The sequence below is a fragment of the Boleophthalmus pectinirostris genome, unplaced genomic scaffold (assembly GCF_026225935.1).
Source record: "Boleophthalmus pectinirostris isolate CB_2022bp ecotype Guang Dong unplaced genomic scaffold, ASM2622593v1 HiC_scaffold_20, whole genome shotgun sequence".
Taxonomy (NCBI): domain Eukaryota; kingdom Metazoa; phylum Chordata; class Actinopteri; order Gobiiformes; family Gobiidae; genus Boleophthalmus; species Boleophthalmus pectinirostris.
The window spans coordinates 31,203,271-31,225,516 of record NW_026571153.1 but is presented as its reverse complement, the minus strand read 5'-3'; the positions used below and the strand labels follow the sequence as shown (position 1 = coordinate 31,225,516).

At 37.8% G+C, this 22,246-nt stretch overlaps 1 protein-coding gene across 1 annotated transcript; it reads right to left on the bottom strand.

Moving 5' to 3' along the window:
• Positions 1–438: 438 nt before the first annotated feature.
• LOC110163433 (PC4 and SFRS1-interacting protein-like) lies at positions 439–20,505 on the bottom strand. The gene is made up of 10 exons (XM_020928389.2): positions 20,367–20,505; positions 18,190–18,324; positions 17,717–17,781; positions 16,380–16,515; positions 14,385–14,954; positions 11,192–11,289; positions 8,753–10,376; positions 5,712–5,813; positions 3,143–3,392; positions 439–1,449 (listed from the first exon to the last, which is right to left on the bottom strand). The coding sequence occupies exons 2-10, from the start codon at positions 18,274–18,276 to the stop codon at positions 1,409–1,411; spliced, it is 2,973 nt and encodes a 990-aa protein (XP_020784048.1). The 5' UTR covers positions 18,277–18,324; positions 20,367–20,505; the 3' UTR covers positions 439–1,408.
• Positions 20,506–22,246: the final 1,741 nt, after the last annotated feature.

The following is a 22,246-nucleotide window of genomic DNA, read 5'->3' as shown; positions in this document are numbered from 1 at the left end:
TAAAAAAAGATTTCTGTAATAGATTTGCGTTTCTCTGCACAAATATTTGAACTTAATGTTATTTTGGGGTTTATATGCCATGAGTTTTCTGATCCGGCCCCTTTGGGATCAAAGTAGGCTGGATACGGCCCCCGGACCAAACTGAGTCTGACACCTCTGGCCAAACCTAATACATAGTTTAAATAATGACTTAAGCATTTGTTTGTTGTTATTGTTATTTTGGGACCTGTGAAACAACAATAGATTTAACCAGATATAATCCAGGTCTAAAACCAGGGATAAAACTAGTACTAAAACAGAACTAAACCGGGATAAACCAGGACGTAATGGGCCTTGGTAACTACTGCCCTGGAGAAAGCAACGCGCAGAACTGGACAATCAACTGTAAACAGATTTTAAAAGTAAAAGACTCAACTGAAACCAAGAATTTTATAGAGTTCACGTTTTATATTAAAATGTAGAAATACACACTGCTACATCCTAGAAAAAACATCACACGGTAACAGTTAAATATATAATACAATATCAGCAGTAAAAACAGATGTCAAAGGATGTGTATACAGATATGCTTCTGATAAAGACAATATCTCAAATTCCTATGAGCCATTACTTCAAATAGCATGTTCAAGTCAGATTTTCAACACATTTTGAAGCAAATACTGGTTGGTTTAGCCTTAGCTTTGGTTTAGGTAATCTTTAATTCTGAATTTGTAGTATATATAGCACCAGTTGAGTTAGCGCTGATCAAAACTGTATAGACTGTATAAATAAGTGGACTAAGGGAGTGTGACCCATAATGTTCGGCTCCAGTCAAATGTAGCTCATCGAGGCTGGGGTGAATTTGGAGTTCTTGATTTCTGCACAAAAGACCGAAATAAAAATACCAGAATCATATAGAGCAGGTTAATATGAACATTTAAAACCAAAATGATGGGGCTCACTGTAGCAGTTACAAAGAGAGGGGTGACGGTTTTTCAATAGATAGTGAATTATATCCAAATGGAGCTGGAAGCGCCCCCATGCTCACTTCCTAGTTGGTTAGCTGTCATTTATATACAGTCTAGGATCAAAACGCGTTTGTAAATCCAGAACAGGTTTGAAGCAGGCTGTGGTTTAACACTGAATTAATAAAAACAATATCACAATGAAAGACAAAAATCTGTAAGCATATGTCACTTAAAAAGAAGAGAAATATCACAGCATCTTGTAGTGAATTAGACTGAGACTTGACAAAATGGATGGATAAATATTTTGTTATGATAAGAAGATATGTTACTGAGAATGCTCTAAGGCCACTGTAAGATGTAAACTATGAATAAATAGTGTTTTGAAATGTTAAAAATCCAGAAAAACTAACAGAAATATCCAAAAGAGTGCAATAACGGAAGAGTCTGACAAATCCATAAAGTCAACAGGGGGCGCTGTGCAGCTCCTGACTTTCCGCTGGAGCTGAAAAGGACAGAAAGGTGAGTTAATAAAAAGATGTTCCAGTTTAAGAAATTATTTAGTAATTGATACTTTGCTATATTATAGGGGTGTGCAAAAATATCAAAATATCCATATATAGTATCGTTTAATGTGATGATACAATAGTGATATCATGGGCTGCTGTATCGATATATCACCAAGAGTATTTTTTTGGTATATTTTACTTAATTATTTTGTTACAGCTACAGTTTTGTGGCTTGTTTAGTGGAAGAAAACTGATTTATGCAACACATTTGATCTTTTCAATGTTCTGATGATTCAACTGGGCGTGTTTCATATTAACTTTGTTGGCACAAGAAGTGGTTTAACAAAGACTTTAATCATCAAGGCCAAAATTTAGACATTATTTTTATTGAACCGCATCAAATCGATATGAAATATATCGTATGGAATCAAAAGCGCACTGTATCGAGATGTGTATTGTATTGTAGCCTGTGTATTGAGGTAGGTATTGTAACGGCAATTTACCCAGCCCTAGTGTTTTACATGTATGTCTATGGTGGAACGCTCAGCAATTACCATGGTGACGCAATGTACACATTAGCAAAAAGTTCAGATTAAATAAAATATCATTGAAGCAACAAACCTTGAGGCAGAGCAGTGCCTACAGTTAGCAAAAAAAAACAACCCAAAAAAACAGGGAATATTGATGGCATCAGCTGCAAAGTACCAGTAATAAAAAAGTTTAACCTATGCAACTTTTCTGGTGGAGGGTGTGCACATTTTTCATCTCCATGGTGATTGCTGTGCCAGGAATGTTCCACAGTATGGCATTCATTAAACATACTGCTTTCTATTGTTTATGGAGACAAGTGGGGAGAATGGTCTTTTAGAACCCAATAAAGAACACTTGTGAGATGAATGTGAGATAAATGCTACATAGGCCAATTTAATGCCATACTGAGGAACATTTCGAGCAAAGCAACAAAGCAGCAAGATTTCCTAGCAAAAACACATCTAAACCAGGTCTAGATCCAGTTATAACACCAGTTCAGTTGTAAACAGGTCTAAATCCAGTCTAGATACTAGGACAAAACTAGGACTAAACCAGGACTAAACTAGGACTAAACCAGGACTAAACTAGGATTAAACCAGGACTAAACCAGGACTAACAATGGACTAAACTAGAACTAAACCACAACTAAACAAGAACTAAACCTGGACTAAACTAGAACTAAACCAGAACTAAACCTGAACTAAACTAGAACTAAACCAGGACTAATCCAGAACTAAACCTGGACTAAACTAGAACTAAACCAGAACTAAACCAGAACTAAACCAGAACTAAACCTGGACTAAACTAGGACTAAACCTGGACTAAACAAGAACTAAACCAGGACTAAACCTGGACTAAACTAGAACTAAACCAGGATTAAACCTGGGCTAAACTAGAACTAAACCGGTATTTAACTAAACCTAACTGGGACTAAATCATAACTAAACTACAACTAAACTGGGGCTAAACCAGGACTAGACTAGGACTAAACCAGGACTATACCAAGACTAAACCAGAACTAAACTAGAACTAAACTGGGGCTAAACTGGGACTAAACCAGGACTAAACCAGGACTAAACCAGAACTAAACCAGGATTAAACGGAGGCTAAACCAGGACTACACTAGGATTAAACCAGGACTAGGCCTCGGTCCTGTACCTGTCTCATGGGCCTCTTTGCGTTCGTGCACGTGTTCCATTCGTCTCTTGACTTCTTGGAGCAGGTCTTGAGTCTTCAGTTTGTCCCTCCATCTTTGGCCCTCTTCCCGCTCCTTCTCCTCCAGCAGCGACCGCAGAAAGCCCGTGCTCACCACTTCCTGTCCCTCACCCAACAGGAACGCGTTCTTGAAGCGGTTGTACAACATGGAGGCCTTGTGCATGATGGCCTCGCTGGCTCGGTAGAAACGCAGCTAGAAACACAAATGAAAGATTAAAATAGTTGAGATTTAAATAAGCAACTAGTGATTATTTTAGAAGTCGACACAAATCATCTCCCCTGTTGCAGTTCCAGCTAAATCAGTAATTTATGGTCAGATTGTGTTGAAATAAAGATTAAATTAAAGTCTAATAAATCCTCAGACAAAGCATGCCTACAGTTATCATCACATACCCAGGGAAGGAAATTAAGATGTTAGGATTGTAAGGAAACCCACCCAGATACACAGGCAGCAAGAGTAGCCAAGAGTCAGGCAAAAAAGTACTTAAAAATATCCATTTCCCCAGTTTCTCAGTTTTGTGTGGATTTCTTTCAACAAAAAACAACCACAGAAGCAGCTCATGAGGAGCCCAGCCCATATTACATGATCATTATATACACAATGCAATGTGTGTATCTGTACAGGCCCATGAACATTTGTGTGATATTGGTCACACATGAGAATGTAGTGTGTAACCAAAATGTCATTTTTCATGAGTTGTGGATATGTTAGTGTGACTGTAGATCAGTGTGTTGTGTATCACCAGAAAAACAAGAAATGGAAATAATTTTTGTTCCAATTAGAATTTTATCAGCATACACCGAAAAAGAAAGGAACTGTTATAATTGCCATTTGCAATTGATATCATCAAAACTGAATATTGAGAAGAAAGACTTTATTCTGAGATTTTGAGACACTCCCGTTGCTCTAGCTCCATCCTTCGTGGAGTTATGACCAAAAACGCATATTTGACCTTGGTTACCTTGACCTTCAAGTGACCTTGACTGGTTTCAAACTGTAACATCCAGTGTACCCCGGTTATGTGTGTGTCAACTTGTGTGATGATTGGGTGAATATTTTAGGCTGTAGATGGTTCCAGATATTGCTGAAACTGCCTATCCTTTATAATGGCATGACCCATGTGACCTCAAATGACCTCAGATCGTCACCAAACTTTTTTTGCAGCATTGGGCATGGCAGCTTGACCCACGTACTAAATTTGGTGACAATCGGTCCATAAATGGTAGAATTATCGCAAGTGGACAGAAATACAGACACACACACACACACACACAGAGTGAATACAAAACCTGGTCAACCCTTTGGGGACCAGGTAATAAATAATGCCATATTCTATTAGAGACTACTCAAATCAGACTATTGATACTGTGCAGCTGATGTCATCAACAGTCCCTGGGGGTGTGATGCCAACTTTAGGCACTGCTCTGTCTGAAGCTCTGTTGCTCAAATTGGATTTTCATCTGAGCTTTGTTTTATCACAGTCTGACCAGAAAGAACTTGTTTAGCAGGAACTACAATAGATGAGCTGTTAAACAAATCTCACACATAAAACTGAAGTCACAAGTTAACTAGCATTAATGTCTTGGGTTCTTTTTATAATACAGTAAAGTGTAATTACCTTGTTGACATGTTTCGGCTGCTGCTGCAACAGTGGACAGTTCTGAAGATGCTTGCAGCTAGCAGCCGAAACATGTCAACAAGGTAAATACACTTTACTGTATTGTCTTTAAAAAGAACCCAAGAAGTTAAAGTACATAAGAAGACAAAAATGAACATCTTTGGCTTAGCTAGCATTAGCCAACAGTTTGTCAGTTAGTCACTCTGACCTTTTTGTTGAAAATCATACGTCTAAACAGGATCATGAATGCTTGTTCGCTCACAGACTCTTGAAAATGTGTTGTTTAAATCAAGTTTCCTACAGGTTTCTTCAAGTTAAAAAGATCTATAAAAGACTCGAATTAAGGGCATTTATATAAATACTTAATACCTATTTCACGGCCTATTTCACAGACCTACCGGCAAAGAAAAACAACATTCTTGAATGGATGACGGAAAAATCACGTAACCTTTAGTGTAGCAGAGTAGTGAGTGTTCACACTACAACACCACAACACAGACACACAGACAACAAGTCACACAGTGGTGTGAAAAAACAAAGTACAGCAGACCACAATAAAGGACATTTTGGTCTCTGATGAGACTTAATATTTCCGATTGCAAAATCTGCAGTGGGATATGTCTGAGACTCTTAGGTGTTCAAAAGATCAGAGCACTTCTAGTTTAGATACAAGTCAAAACTGTGTTGTTATTTGTGACATGAGGTGCAATACTTCAGATACATTATTTTTAAAGCTTAAAAGATTTGCGATAAAGTTCACAGGAAGTAGACTCAGTATCGCTAATCTGCAGCTTCACCTCGATCCATGCGCTGTGTGGATGTAAACAGACACACATGAGGAACTATTCTTGCCTTTTTGTACTTTCAAAGAAAGTTATTCAAAGTGTTTGTACCTGTCTGAGTGTGGTGACGAGCTCGCTGTGTCTCTGAACGTGCTGAGATGTCACATACACCATACTGAGCTGATCCAACGCCAACAGACACGCGCTCACATCCTGAAAGAGAAAAGAAACAAACACATGAAATATTAAATAACCACAGATACAAGGGCTGTAGACAACTAAAGAGAAGACAGATTAAACGTGTGAATAGTAAAATGTTTTAGGGCCCATATTGTGACTGATTTTGAAATCTTTATTATGGGAAGAATGGGAAGGGATGGGAAGAAAACTAGAAGTGTCGGTGACCCTCTGCTGGCCATTGTCAAAACTTTATTTAACAAGGGTAGATCTGGCTGTGGCTCAAAGTGATATAAAGCTACTAAATGTTTATGATCTAGGCCAATAGTTCTGTAACTTTCAAACCAAGTCCCACCAGATCGAACCCAGGTCTATATACAGTATGTGATTATTTCAGGTCTAAATTAAATTTGTTTTGAGGGTGGGATTAGTGAGAGTGGGGTATAAAAAACACTACTAAGACTATTAACTACTAAACACATGCTTTTCTTTAAAATTTTCTTTAACAATACCTTTTATTTTGTACGATAAACCTTTGTGCCTTCATTAATGTAAGCATTAGTTTGCACGGCCATAAATGAAAACAAAATGTCCTTACTTTTAAAAAAACTTCTCACTGTGGTTTATTTCACACAATCATAAAAGATCAACTTTTGTCCCTTTGTTAACATTAGTTTGGACGACCATAAACGAAAAACAAAAAAATCCTTAAATTTTTTTCATTCTCATTATGGTTCATTTTGCACAATCATAAATGATAAACTTTTGTGCCTTTGTAAACATTATTATTAGTTTGTATGACCATAAATGAAAAAGAAAAAAAGAAAAAATGAAGATAAGAACTAGGAAGAAAGTGATGTGTTTCTGGTAGAGGTTTTGGTTTGTGGAACAATCGGAGTGATGATTTTAAATAGTCCAACGCCGTAGAAACCTTTTAAAAAGAATATGGGGTGTTGTGTTTTGGAAAATATGGAGCTCTGGAGTTAATGAAATGTGCATTGAGTTTTGTTTGTTTTAATTTATATTTTGTCTCTTATATATACAGCGATAAATGTAAATGCAAACTTATTGTTCATGCATTTGGTACTTTTGTTTCAGCTCAGACCCTTCCTGTCATGACCCATGTAGTTGTGGTATATTTTGTTTTTGTTTTGTAGTGCTGCAAATGATCCAATAATAATAATAATAATTAAAAAAAACTGTTTGGGGTGATTGGTAATGATAAAATTGTGAAATGAGTGTGTAATTAAGGAAAACTGTTCTGTGCTCGGACCATTCATGACTAACCTGTGAGTCAGTATAGTCACATTTTCTTTGTTTTGGTCATTTTTAAGCAGCTTTTCTGTATTTTACCTAAACAAATGACAATATATGCCTCTCTTTACTGTTGCCAAGGTATAAAATTGGTCAAAAATAGGGACACCATAGACATTTCAAACTGGGACTGTCTCGGGTAAATAGGGACGTCTGGTCACGTTAAGCTAGGCTAGGCTAAATTAGCTTTAGCGCTGAGCAGCTCTTAGTGAGATTTACTCTGGTAATCCTTTATGACAGATTATTACGACTTACATTATTTACATATCTGTTTTAACATATGCTTTGGAAATGTAACAGTCTCTTTAACTTCTTGGGTTATTTTTAAAGACAGTACAGTAGGAGATGTATTTATTTACCTTGTTGACATGTGACCTAGCAGCTCAAACATGTCAACAAAGTAAATACATCTCTTACTTTATGGGCTCTATTCAAGCTTACATCACAAAACCAGAAGACGTTATGAAACATGCGGATGATAACTTCCTTTGGGCTCTGCTGGCGATAGTAATTCTGACAAAATCTTTTTCATTTAATACATTGCCTATTATTTAGTTTAATTTAATAATAACAAAAAAACAGGTCATTGTAGTGTTTCATTTTGTTCGGCAGATCAACAGTTACAACCATCTGATACCAGATATTTATTGTGATATTTTGAAGAGCCTAATATAATTGTAGAATTGGAACACTTTTTTTGCTTTTAAAGTACCTTGACAAGATTTTGGTGTGAATTATTGGCGTCTTAATCCCAATAACTCAAGTAAAAACCATATCTGTTCATGTTGTCTGCACTGAAATGAATCATGGGAAATGTAGTTCCCTATGTTTATAAGCTGTTACTACTGTAAAACCATGCATTTAAGCAAAGGAACTTGTGATTCGATGTATTGTGACAGCCCACAGTAATATTGTGAGACTTTTGACGATACGATATCACGACATTTCTGTTATTGTTACATCCCTAATGCTCAGTGTCGGTAACTACAACAGAAGTCGTCATGCATATGTTTCCAAATCTTCCGGTAAGCGTGAATAGAGCCTATTGTCCATAAAAACAAGCCCAGATGGTAATGTCCAAAAGAAGACAAAATGAGTGTTGTTGGATTAGTAACTGTCTCTTGTTTGATAAATATGGAACAAAACAAAACTAAGTTAGAAATCAGCTGTGAAGTTTCTGACTGTACGCGGAAGTGACATCACCACTTAACAGCTTTAAAGGATCATTCTTAAAGCGCCTGTGTCAGGTTAGACTACTCGTTTTACTCAAAACACAATTAAGACTTTTGCAAAAACATTCACACTCATTTTCCCAATTTGGCAATTTTTTTAGGTTTAAAATTTGATTTCCTTGTAGGGAATTCTGTAACTGTTACCAACAAAACTCCTCTAATGTACACAGAAATTATTATCTGATAAATACAAATATAAACAATCACATTTACTTTGTTGAAAACATGTTTAAAGCATCAGACAAAATGTGTTGCTTGTGTTTAGAATGCTCTACTTCCGGTAATTTTCAACATGTTTTTCAACTTTTCTTCGCGAATTTCTTCTTGATTAGCGTAAAACTATAATTTATCTTTACAACAGTTATAATCCCACCAAATTCAGTTAAAATTCGAAAACCACACGCACTTTAGAAATGAAATGGTCCTCACCGGATTATCTGTCTTGAGCGAGATCCTGATGTCCCCGTGAAGTCTGTGGAGGGTTGAGTCTGTGAGCGTCTTCCCCTCCGCTCCTCCTCCTCCCGGGCTCCTCACTGCTTCCTCTGCCCTCGTCTCCTCCCTCCTCGCTCCCTCCGTCCTCGTCTCCTCCTCCCTTAGTGCCCTCATCATCCTCTCCTGCAGCGACTCTATGCTTTCCATCTCCACCACGTTAACCTCGGTCTCCTCTTTACTTCCTCCTTCCTTCGCCCCTTCTTTCTTTTCTTCCTTTTTCTGCCGCTCTTTTGACTTGTTTTTAACGTCGTCATCTTCAGCTTTATCTCTCCGACTAACTTTTCTACTAGATTCGCCTTTTGGGGCTGAGTCGGTTTCTATCTTTGCAGCACTCTTCCTAACCCCTGCCTCCTTCTTTCCTAGATCCCTTCCTCTCTCACTCCTCCTCTCTCCTTCCTTCTTCTTGTCTTTCATCACATTATCACCCTTTTTGTCATCGCCTCTCCTTTCTCTGCTACTATCCTTGTCCAATTCCTCCTTTTTACTGACTTCCTTTGCCTCCTTGCTTCCTTCCCTAGACACTTTACCTACATCTTTAGTTCTATCTTTTGACCCTCCCTCTTTTTCAATATCTCTCCTTGTCTTGCGACCTTGCCTCGTCTCCTTCTCATCTTTAGTTGCTTCCTTGCTTCCCTTGTCGGCCATTTTTGCAGTTTTTTCACCTTTAGTTGAATCGCTCCTCTCCTTTTGGCTCGTTCCCTTGTTTGACTCCTTGTTTTTTGAAGTATCCTTATCATCTTTTCCGTCCTTGGTGCCATCTCTCTTACCTCCTTTTGCATCCTTGTCAGGTTTTTTCTTCTCACCTTCTTCTAAGCTTTTCTTTCTCTCAATTTCTGAGTAGTTTTTGGTTTTGGTATCTTCGACAGCTCCGCCCATAGTCTTAACGTGGACTTTAGTACCAGAAGCTTTCACAATCTTGCCAATGATCCTCTTCTCCCCTTTTTTCCCCTCCTCAGACGAGTCCTTAGATGCATCCTGGATAGCATCTTGAGTTGTGTCCTTTTTCGTCTCCTTGGTAGATTCTTTCTCTCCTTCGTCAGCAGAATCCTTAGATATGTCCTTGGCGGCATCCTTTTTAGTTTCCTTGGTAACTTCTTTCTCCTCTTTCTTAGTTATATCCTTGATTGTATCTTTAGTAGCATCCTTAGAAGTAGAATTGGTAGCGCCCTGGGTTGAATCCTTTTTAGTCTCCTTGGCAGTTTCCTTCTTGGTAGCATCCTCATCTCTAACATTTTTTGGTTCCTCCAATTCTTTATTTTTCTCGGTTGGTAATTCTTTAGATAAGTCCAACGCTTTCTTAGTTGCTTCCTTGCCCACCTCCTTGCTTCCTTGCTCAACATCACTTGCAGATTGTTCAGCATTTTTGTCCACTTGTTTTGCCTCCTTAACTGCTTCCTTGGTCGTTTCCTTCTTTCCTTTTTTAGCATCTTTCTTCTGGGGTTTTTCAGACTTTGTTTCAACTTTCGCTTTACTTTTTGTGGCCTTTGAATCTTTTTTGCTTTTAGTTTGGTCTGTCTTTTTCACTTCAGATTTCTTCTTTTTAGCAGCATCTATGGTTTTCCTAAAAAGTACAAAGTATTTTATTGTATTACAGTTACACTTCTGAGAACATGAGAAAAAAGTACCAGCTTAAGAATGCAAGAGAACATTACACATAGTTCAGACATAACATTACAACCACTGGTTTAGTCCTGGTTCAGTCCTGGTTCAGTATCAGTTCAGGCATTTTACATCCTGATTTAGTGCTGCTTTAGTCCTGGTTTAGTCCTGGTTTAGCCCTAGTTTAGCCCTAGTTTAGTCCTGGTTTAGTCCTGGTTTAGTCCTGGTTTAGCCCTAGTTTAGCCCTAGTTTAGCCCTAGTTTAGTCCTAGTTTAGTCCTGGTTTAGTCCTAGTATTACCCTGGTTTAGTCCTGGTTTAGTCCTGGTTTAGTCCTAGTATTGCCCTGGTTTAGTCCTGGTTTAGTCGTAGTATTGCCCTGGTTTTAATCCTGGTTTAGTCCTGGTTTATTCCTAGTTTAGTCCTACTTTAGCCCTGGTATTGCCCTGCTTAAGGCCTTGTTTAGGCTGGGTCTAGTTTCTTGGAATTGTACTGACATAGTTCTGCTTTAGTTGTTTGTTTTAGTCCTGGTTCGGTCCTGGTTCGGTCCTGGTTCGGTCCTGGTTCGGTCCTGGTTCGGTCCTGGTTCAGTCCTGGTTCAGTCCTGGTTCAGTCCTTATTTAGCCTTGGTTTAGACCTAGACCAGTTTATCCCTAGCTTCAGTTTATTTCAGCTCTTGTGCTCTCCACCTTTCAAACATCTCCAGCAGTTTACCTTCCAGTGCTACCTTCTCACCAGTGGTCGTAATGTTTTGGCCGATCATTTGAACACTTCCTCACCGTAAGCCCTCCCTCCTCTTGGCTCCTTTTCCGTACGAGATCAATCCTCGCAGCGACTTCAGGAGGTTTTCCCTTTTCGCCGCCAGCCGCTTCTGTTTCTGAACGATTTAACGACAAAATAAAACATCAGCCATTAAACTGTCCTCATAGAACTTTACTGCTTTAGGCTACCACATGTCTGTATCGACTGGGCCATTACAGCCGCACGCAATTACCGGCCAAGGAAATGGACTTCAGAGGAAAGCTGGGTATTGCTAATTGTTTTGAATCACAAAACACAAAATAACAAGGATGGATTATTGATTGGGCTTTCTGTATTTTCCCATCAACAGCGACAAACTTTTATATGTTGTTGGTGAAGGTACTGAAAGATTTTAGTATTTGAAAATTATCCATTTTGTACAGGGTTCCTACAGGGTTCTTCAAGTTAAATAAAAAAAAAAAAAAAAGAAAAATCTAAGAAAGTTCATCTTTTTTTTCAGATTTTTTGGTCATAAATGATTTTTAAACGTGCGACAAAAAGCGAACACCACAAAAACGAGGAGACTCTGATGAGACTTAAAATCTCCAATCGCAAAGACCACAGCGGGATATGTCAGCGGAACACAGGCTATAAAGTTGTGAGCACGACCGCTTCAGCCGTTTCCTGTCTACGGTATTAGGAATTTTCGCTATTTCCTGAATTTGTATGTTGCGTCTCTGTTAATCACCCCTCTGCTCTTGATGCTCTTTTATTGGCTGTTGCCGTAGCATTGCTGATGTTTGGTGGTTACGATCTGACAGAGCAGCTCAGAGTCACTTGAGGAGAAATGCGATATGGAGAAGTTACATACTGCACAAATTTTTAGACCTAGATATAAAAATTCAAGTGTTTTTAAAGGTATTATTTCTAAATTCATAAATTCAATTCTTTTAAGACATTTTAAGACGCCACGGGAACCCTGTTTGTATTATTGAAACTGTATATGGCTGAAATGTCAATATTTTTGTGTAATTCTCTTAATTGGACCCTATCAATATCACTAAACATAAAATAACTGACACTATGTTAAGAATAAAATCATAATAAATGTACTTTTTATTTTCATGGGCACAAGTTGTCTTTTCTTTCAGCCTTCTCTCTACTTTGTACCATTTGTTAAAAAAAAGATGAAATTGTATATCTATCTATATTCTGTTGACACTTTGCAACTGATGTTATCAACACTCCCTGGGGGTGTGATGCTAACTGAAAGCACTGCTCTGTTAGAAGCTTTGTTACTCAAGTTAGACTATAATCTCACCTTTGTTTTAAAACTAACACAACATGACAAAACCAGAAAACATTTGAAAACATGTGGATGGTGACTTCTCTTGGGCTCTGTTGGCGATAGCAACTCTGAATAAATGGATTCATCTAGATGTCACTGTATTCTTTGTTTTTTTAATCATTATTTTAATAAATTATTAATTTGTGTACCATATTTTCTGCACTATAGGGTGCACTTAAAAGCCTTTAATTTAATCAAAAACAACTGTGCACCTTATAATCCAGAGTGCCTTATATATGAATTTATTGGGGTGTCTTAGTACGACTTTAGTAAACTACAAAGCCGCACCACTTGCAGCTCCTGTAGTCAGGAGCATCAGGAGTAATACATACTGTGATTCCTTTTAATATCAAAATGCACCTGTCAAGAGACACACTTACAACGCCCACTTTAAACTCAAGGCTGTTATAAAGTGAAAGTGTGAGCTGCGTGGGAGCAGTGGATGAGAGAAGGAGAACACACATTCACCAAGACAGAGAGACAGCACCGAGCGACTTACACCACGATCTGCCAATGGATCGTGGACGCCTGGACTAAGGATCAGTATCAACTGTGGTCCGAGCTTTCACCAAGACCAGAATCATCACTGAACTGTCAGGGAACAGTAACTGTAATCGGCCAACTGTTTAACTTGGACACTGAAGATGAAGAATTTGAGGGATTTGTGGATGAGGAATGAACTGAAAAAGTGAGTGTAATGTGTTATTTTTAGTTATAATTGAATAATTATGAGTTTTTGTGAATACACTATCAATTTAGCGTCTCAGACAGTATTTTTTTATGCGTTACAGTTGAACAAAGTTGAGAGTTATTGTGAACACGTTAAATAAAGTTTGACTGACTTATCTAACTGTTGTGTTTCGTTTAATGCGCCTTATAGTCTGGTGTGGTTTATATGTGAAACAAATTTGATAATAGACCTTTCAATGACAATGCACCTTATAATCCAGAGCGCCCTATAGTGTGCAAAATACGGTATTATAATTTGTCTAACTTAATCAAAAAAAATGTGGCGTTCCGTTTTGTTCGGCAGACCAACAGTTCCAACCAGCTGCCTGTAAGTGACATAGAAGATGCGATTAGAGTCTGATCTCCAATGAAAAGCTTTGGTTACTGTGAAGAGCGCTGCTTTTGAATTCATGGTTTATATCTCATGCCCAGTGTCAGGAACGACACCGGTGTAGCGTTTTCAAACTACCCCCTTCAAAATTACCCCCCGGTTATTTGAAACCAGTTTCAAATTACCGGGGGTTAGGGTTAGGGTTAGGGTTAGGGGTTGGGGTAAGGGTTAGGGCTAGGGGTTGGGGTTAGGGGTTAGGGGGGTAGCTTGAAACCGTTTTCAAATTACCGGGGGGTAATTTCAAACCAGCTTCAAGGTAGTTTGAAACCGGGGGTAGTTTGAAACCTTTACACCGGAAGTCGTCATCCGCATGTTTCCAAACGTGTTCTGGTAAGCGTGAATAGAGCCAATTTACCCAGAAATGGCTGATTTAGTTGGAATTACAACAGGTGTGCTTTTACAAAAGTCTCTCACCTTTGTATTGAAAATCAAACTCCTAAACAGAACCAAGAACGGACTGACTCGGGTTGATCACAGGTTCCTGAAAATGTGCTGTTTAAATCCATTTTGTATTTTTTTCTTCAGTTTTCAGACAATCTTTTAAACTTTTTTGCCTGTGTTTGCTTACGTGCGCAGTGTCACCATGGTAACTCCTAAACATTCTACCATAGAGATACATGTAGAACACCCCCAGCGTGATGTCAGTGCAAAGTATCAATAGAAGATAATACACTTTTTAACAAATCAGTTGATAAAAATGTCCATAATCGTAATTCCAAATATCCATAATTAAAGATCTTATTTTATTTTAATTTTTTTATACCTCTTCATCCACAGTTTCGTCCTGTTGCTCCTTCTCCTCTGCGTCATCTTCTTTTTGTGTCTTCACCTCCTCTTCTTTTGTCTTTTCTCCTCTGTCCTTCTCCAACCCTTCACTCCCCTCTGCACTCTCTCTTTCCTTCTTTTTACTTTTGCTCTCCTCTGTATCCTCTCCTTCCTCCTCATCACGCTTTCTTTTAACCCGCATCTCCACATGAGACTTTGTTGTCTTTTTTTCATCTGCATCTGCCTCCTGTTCGTCATCTTGCTTTTCGTGTTTTGTTTCCTCTCCTGCTTCCTGGTTCTGAGCGTCCGCATCCGGTTTGCGTCGTTTACTTCCTCGCCCTCCTTCTTCCGCTTCCCGTTTCCTCTTCTTCTCTGGCTCCTCACTGGAAGTTTGATCGCCGGTGTCCTTCTCTCCTCTTCTGCTCCTCGCCGCTGCTCGGGGAGTTTGGGTTCTGGGCTTTGGGGTGGTCCTGTTGTTGTTGTTTATGTTAGCATCTTTAGCTTTAACTGGTGTTTGTTTGACACTTGTAGTTTTAGGTGAAGATTTTGAAGCTTTCGATTTTGGCGGCTGCAGAGGTGAAATAAAGAAAAAAGCGTAAGAAATGTGTTTTTATTTAGTAAAAAAAACCTAATAGGGTTAACCTGTAAGGAAGAAATGCAATCTTCAGTCTGTTATAGTAGTTACAAATAGCGTCTATATTACGCTATTTTCTAATCTATGTTCTAATGTTGTTCCCTCACCACAAACAGACCTGGAGTTGTGTTTTGTTTCATTCACACAAACCCTCTGTATGAGTTCTTCTCTCAAACTGAAAACACTCTGGTCCACTTCCACTGTGTTATTAAACTGCATACACCTTGACTAGAATCATTTGGATTATTTCAGATCTGCAATTACCCATCTCCAGTGTTGGGAAGGTGACTTTTAAAATGTATTCCCCTACAGATTACAGATTACATACCCCAAAATGTAGTTTGTAATGTAATCCATTAAGTTACTTAAAGTGAGTGATGCAACCTGAGTACTTTAGATTACTTGATTTGCTGTAGAGAAGCAAAGACGAGGAAATCTTCACATAAGAAGTTTTGTCTGCTAAAAGAAAATAAAAAGCCCAGACTTTACCTAACCGTATTAAAAATATTATTGATAGAAGAGAAGGAGACATGTCCACACAGCATGGTTTAGTCCTGTTTTAGTCCTGTTTTAGTCCTGTTTTAGTCCTGTTTTAGTCCTGTTTTAGTCCTGTTTTAGTCCTGGTTTAGTCCTGGTTTAGTCCTGGTTTAGTCCTGGTTTAGTCCTGGTTTTAGACCTGGTTTTAGACCTGGTTTAGTGTCCTGCAATGAGTGGCATGACAGAGAGGAAAAAAATAATAAAGGGATATAGCCCAAAATGTGAAAACAGGAAAATACCGCAGGGTAATCCATTTATTTCAACAAAGTAACTATAATCCAATTACCGCTCATTGAAACAGTAACTGTAACCGAATACAGTTACTCATAATTTGTACTCTGATTACGTAACTCTGGTACATGTAATCTGTTACTCCCTAACACTGCCCATCTCTGCTGAGCAGAAGCTGACGCCGATGTAAACGTCTTCACAACAAAGAGTTGGCCCCTAGTATGGATAGCTGCACATCACATTAGTGAGCAGCAGATTTTATTTTTTTTTGTACCAAAATGACTATGCAATGCTGCAGAATCCTACGTGTATCACAGATTAAGAAAATAAAATTGGAGAAGAAAGTGCATACGTCACAGTGGGCGTCTACTGATGAAAGTGAAAATGAGGGTTGGTGGGAAGAATGGTGTCTTTACAGTAAGCAATTAAAGATGACTCAAACATGCACGAATCACTCCAAATATAACTTCAGATGAGTACATGATGAGAGGAAACAACTATAACATGGTTAAAAGCTCTGAAAAGTCCATTTTACAGAACAGATTCAGATTAAACTACATGTTGTGTTGAGTTGTATTTTCGGGCTGTGACCTGTTGCCTGCTGTAGACTCCCGGTGTGTTCTGGATTTCCCACATTCCCTCCGCGAAGCCTTTGATCCGAACTCCGCTGCCATATTTTGTCTTATTTCCCACAAATGGAACGACATTTTCAAGAGGGACACTTCCTCTGTTAAAAAACAACACAGAAAACATGTAATTTTACAGTTGGACTTTCAAATTCAATTAAAAAAAGTTTATTGTTAATTTTTCACTAAAATCATATAAAGAACTGAAATTGTTTCTCACTCCCAAGCGTATAAATAAAAATTATAATAAATGTTTACCATATAATATATTATACTAAGTAATTTATTCCATTATTTGTTTCCGTATTACATTGGCTTTTGTTTTCAACTTTCTGCCAGATTATGAAGTTATTTCTATGTCAGAAACATACCTGAGGTTGTGTTTTGTAGTAGATCTTTCATACCAACAAATCTATTTTTTAGAAGGATATTCGCCAGAATAGTTGATAAAACAATCTTTTTTTAAATCCACACTTCACAACCAATTTAAGCCACATTGTACATCATTAGGCCTGTAGCCGACAAAAGACATGTCCTACAGATCGATTGGTCGACTAAAAATGGGGGTGAAGCAAAAGCTCTCATAACTATGCCGTACCTCTGTGTATCTGACCCAAGCAGCAACTGCAGGGGGAGCTCATGCAAAAACTATTGATGACACAGAAAAAGTACTAGACCTGCCTTTTTACAAATAAATAATAATTTATCTTTTCTGCTGTTGTCCCAAAGAAATCCTTGTAATCTAAATACAATTACGAATCAATCAATCAAGCTTTATTTCAGATTCTAGACAGTCCACATAGAAAATCTGTCAAATAAGGACATTTTTATATGCAATGTGCAGCTTCTTAAATATACTCCTACAGTCACTGAACCACAAAGGGGCAGCAAAGAGTGGTGTGCAGTACAGCTATTTTCACATTACTTGTACACATAGGAAATTTTTGTGCTAAGATACTACGTTTTATTTATTTTATATAATCGGGAGAATCGCCAACAAAGATGATCTCCATTTTATCATCAAAATGTGCAGAAAAAAGTGACTTATTCATGACAACGTATTCTAGACCATTGTTGTTTTTAATAAAGTATAATACTATAACGGTTTGAATATGGAGGCTTTTCATAAAATAAAAATTATATCCCATATCCCTAACATTTTGAAATTGTCAGCAACTTTAATCATTATAGTAACCTTTAACTACAATTATTTTAACCATGAAAATCGTGACACCAACTTTCAATCTGGTCCTATACCTATTTGTGACATCTAGTTTTTATGGCAAAATGTAACACACTTACATCTGATGTGTCCCGAAATAAAACACAGGAACTCTCTTTCTGTATCCCGAGTTTGATTTACAAACCTAAATAAAAGTAAATAATATTACATATGAAGAATCAACAAAATTGGGGAGGACAGAAGCAGATTAAAGATAGTTATCAGGGGTGGGACGAGACAAGACACGAGATTGGCTTTACGAGCATGAGGCAAGATGAGATTATGATTTATAAAACATAAATTGTATGATCCAATTCCCAATTTTGGCCTCACCATTTTGGATTTACTTTACTGAATATTTTTGTCATTGTAGCACTGCTTTTTGGGCCTATAGCTTCTCAAAAACTCTAACTCAACAAATACTTAACTCCAATTTTTTTTCAAATCCAAATGTAAAAACATGGAAAAGGAATCTCACAAGATTATTTTCTCATGTGTGCACAATCTCATGACACGAGATCTTGTCCCATCCCTCACAGTTCTTGTCAGTTACCCTGGCCGGCCAGTGAGGAAAGCCCTTCATTTTGGCGAAGACGAGATCCCCGACCTTAAAGGTCTCTCCGGTGTTTTTACTTGACATTTTGAAGCTTTATCTGAGGCCAAACAGAACCAGGACTGAACCAAAATTCTGAAATGAAAAAAGAAGAAAAATTAGAGTAAGTAAATTAAACTAAACATATGGAGGAGAATTATGTTACACAAGCTTTTAACAATTTATTGCCTATATTTTAATTATCTTATTGTGTGATGAAATGTATAAATCTGCTGCATGGACAACTGATAAAGACGGGACAAGATCTCACGCTGCAAGATCTCACAAGACAAATTTGCCACAAGATTGTGCACACGTGGTGAAAATAACCTTGTGAGATTTTTTCCCCCATGTTTTGTTCCAGTTTTTGAGACGCTATAGCCCCTAAATCAGTGTGACGATAACAGAAATTTTTGGAAAAAATTGTAATAGTAATAATAACTAAAAAATCTTGTCTTGTCTTGTGGAAATTGTATCTCGTCCCATCCCTAACAACTTCATTTCCCCTTTTGAAGATCAATAAATTATCTAACTGAAATAAATAGTTGTGGTTTATAAAGCAATTAGGGTCATCAGGTCAAACCAGCTTTTTCTCCATAGACTAACACAGCGTATTTCTATTATAAATAAATCAATAAATTAGTATTGTCCTGATGCTAAAATTTATTATATGATATTTTCAGGATATGCATCTCATGGTTCTATATTTTGTGGAGGCATATGAAATTCTGAATACAGTACTTTTTCCTTTTAAAAGCCTTGAAAAAACATTGAAAATACTATAACATATACTATAAACTATAATAATTAAGAGGTAAAAGTGCATAATAATTAGGGGTGTGCAAAAATATCGAAATCTTGATATATCGCCAGGAGTATTTTTTTGGTATGTTTTACTAAATTATTTTGTTACAGCGCAATAGTTTTATTGTTTGTTTAGTGGAATAAAACTCGTTTATGCGACACATTTGACATTTTCACTGTTTTGATGGTTAAAATGTTTGTGTTTCATATTAATTTTGCACAAGGCATGGTTTAACAAAGACTTTATTATCACAGCCAGGCTTTAGCCATTATTTTTTATTGAACCATATCGAATCGATTTGAAATATATCTTATTGAACTGAAGGTGCACTGTATCGAGACGTGTATCGTATTGTGGCCTATGTATCGAGGTATGTACGTATTGGCAACTTCTTAATGAAACCCAGCTCTAATAATAATATAATATTTCTTCATGTAGTCTGCACCAAAGGATCATGGTTTATGTAGTTCCCTCTATTGCTGCATCACGGCAAGGCAAGCTTATTTGTATAGCACAATAAGATCACCATAACTACAGCAAAGAGGCATGTAATTTGATATATTGTGATGGCCCACGATATTATTCTGAGACTTTTGACGATATGATGTCACGAAATATTGGTTATTGTTAAATCCCTACCCGATACTAAATACAATAATCATGAAAAACTAACTCTTTCTTTAGACAATAGAATGTGATTTTCAGCATTACATCATAGTACTTTCTTTAATATTACCTTGTGGTGAGTGGTGTTATCCTTTTCTCTCCTGCGAATGTGACTTTTAGTACTGATACCTGCTCAAATGAGTATATAGTTTCAATACTAGTTTTAGTATCGTTTAGAATCTGATTTTCGATCATTTTGACAATCCTAATGTTGATCTGTTCAATTTCTGCTTATTATAATAATTTGATAATGAATAAATAAATATAATTAGTTTGAATGACTTAATAATAAAGTCAGCTCCTAAAATGGTGCACATTTATAACACAAAAGACAAGTAAAGGTTGGTCGTTAACTATAAATAGTATGCTTCATTCATTCATTTCTATGTTTAACCGTTTTCTTTTTTTTTTTTCAGTTAATGCATTCAAAGCGAAAAAACAGCATTATAACAATTCAATAAGAGATATATTGTCTGAAATTGACTAAAAGTGTCTGGATTTGTGGTTAAACATGCACACCCCTCCGCTTTTTCGCTTTGACTCGCTGCTTCTTTCACTGTTTACATTTAGCACGGCTTCAAGCTTTACTCCGAATAAAGCGCTAATTTTGCACATTTTTAACGTATTCTGCGGGATATCTTCAATTACAGCCACGCTCCGCACTTACCCGCAGCCGAAAGGGGACACTCGGGGTGAAAATCGCAGATAATTGCGGTGTTTTTGCAGGTTTCTTAGCTTCGTTGTTCAGTTCGTTTCACGGTTACGCTCCGAGGACGCCATGTTGCTTGTTGACGTACGCTGTCACGTGGCCGCAGCCCGCCCGAACCGGACTGAACCAAAACAAAGACAGGGGAGTCCGGACTGTACCACCATTAAACCGCGGAGCCTGTCATGCTGCGGAGCTCCACCAGGATGCACCTCCACCCCATGTACCTCAAGGTTTTTCATGACTTTACTTCATAAACTACTTAAAGGTGCGTTGAGTGACTTTTCAAATGTTTTTTTTTTCCACGCAGATGTTATTGCTTCGTCTGGAATTATTCACAGTATGGTATTCAACGTTTTTAGCTTCATGGAGACCAAACCAGACCAAGTTACACGTCAGATCTGTGAAGTAGGGTGACCAGACATCCCTATTTACCTGGGACAGGCCCAGTTTTGAGCCCTGTGTCCCCTGTCCCAGCAGGTTTACACAAAACCAATGATTTGTAACAGTTTTATACAAGAAATGTCCCTATTTTTGACCAATTTGATATAAAACAGGTGTAAACCAGGACTTAAATAAGATTAAACCAGGACTAAAAAAGGACTATCACAATTTTTGACTAATCTGACCCCTGGCAACAGTAAAAGGTAGCATAAATTGCCATTTGTTTTGCCAAAATACAGAAATCAGTGTTTGCAAATGACCATAAAGCAAAACAATGCAGTGACAGAAGTCCCTCAGAGTGATTGACTGATGTAAGGATGCACAATCTTACATGCAATTTTCAAAATTTTATTTACCAACCATCCCAACCCGTGTGTTCCAGTGTAGAATTTGGAAAATCTGGTCACCCTAGTGGAGAAGCGATCCTGCTCACAGTCCTCACATATCCTCGGAAAGAAGTAAGTGACAGACCCCTAACCAAAAGGTAACACAGTGCACTTTATTTAGACTTGTTGTTGCCTTAGTTAGTTCAAAGTGCTATTGATACTTTGCAGCTGATGTCATCAACATTTCCTGGGGGTGTGAAGCTAACTATAGGCACTGCTTTGTCTGAAGCTTTGTTATTCAAATTAGACTTTTAATCTGAGCTTTATTTTACCACAATCTGATCAGAAAAAACTGATTTAGATGAAACTACAGCAGGTGAAATGATTTGTGCTGTTAAACATGTCTCACTCTCACAAATAAAGTTACAGTAAATAAGTTTTTATTTATATAGTGCTTTTCAGAGACATAAAGTATGTCACAAAGATGTTTTACAGAGCAGTATTCAGTCACTCTATACTCAGTGAAGGTATGCTACTATTGTAGCCACAACTGTCCTGGGACACACACACACAAAATGTGGGTGAAGTGCGTTGCCTAAGGACACAAAGACATTTTTTTTTTGTGACCCCACTGTGGCATCTGGAATTCTGAGTGGTCTCTCATCCAAGTACTACCCAGGCCGGCCCTGCTTAGCTTCTGAGATCTGAGGAGATCAAGCTTTGACAAGCCGGTATGGTTACAGTCACAATCTAGGTAACATAAACAGTTTTTCTGTTAGGATTTGTTTTTTTTGTTCTCTCCCCCTCCCCCTTCCCCTTCTGTTGCAGAGCTTGAGTGTGGCAGGGGGCGTGGCTGGCTTACTCCAGAGCAGATGAGACACACCTGCAATCAATTCCTTCATCAGCCTCTGTATTTAGCCCTGGTCTTCCACCACTTTGCCAGATAATTCTGTCCTGTTTGGTAGCGCTCTATCAGGCTCTTGGATATTTACCTGTTTTGCTTATTGTTTGTTTTGGACTTACCTGCTCCTGTTTTTGCCCAGATATCTCTGTGGTCGTCTGCTGTTGCCT

Bases quoted from the DNA above. Each gene is read 5' to 3' on its own strand.
- LOC110163433 (XM_020928389.2), bottom strand. From the start codon at position 18,276: ATGTCAAGTAAAAACACCGGAGAGACCTTTAAGGTCGGGGATCTCGTC. The intron at 3,393-5,711 runs GTACAAACACTT...TTGTGTTTCTAG, and splicing joins TCGTCACCACACTCAGACAG to CTGCGTTTCTACCGAGCCAG. The intron at 1,450-3,142 runs GTACAGGACCGA...TGTCCTTTTCAG, and splicing joins CAAAGAGGCCCATGAGACAG to CTCCAGCGGAAAGTCAGGAG.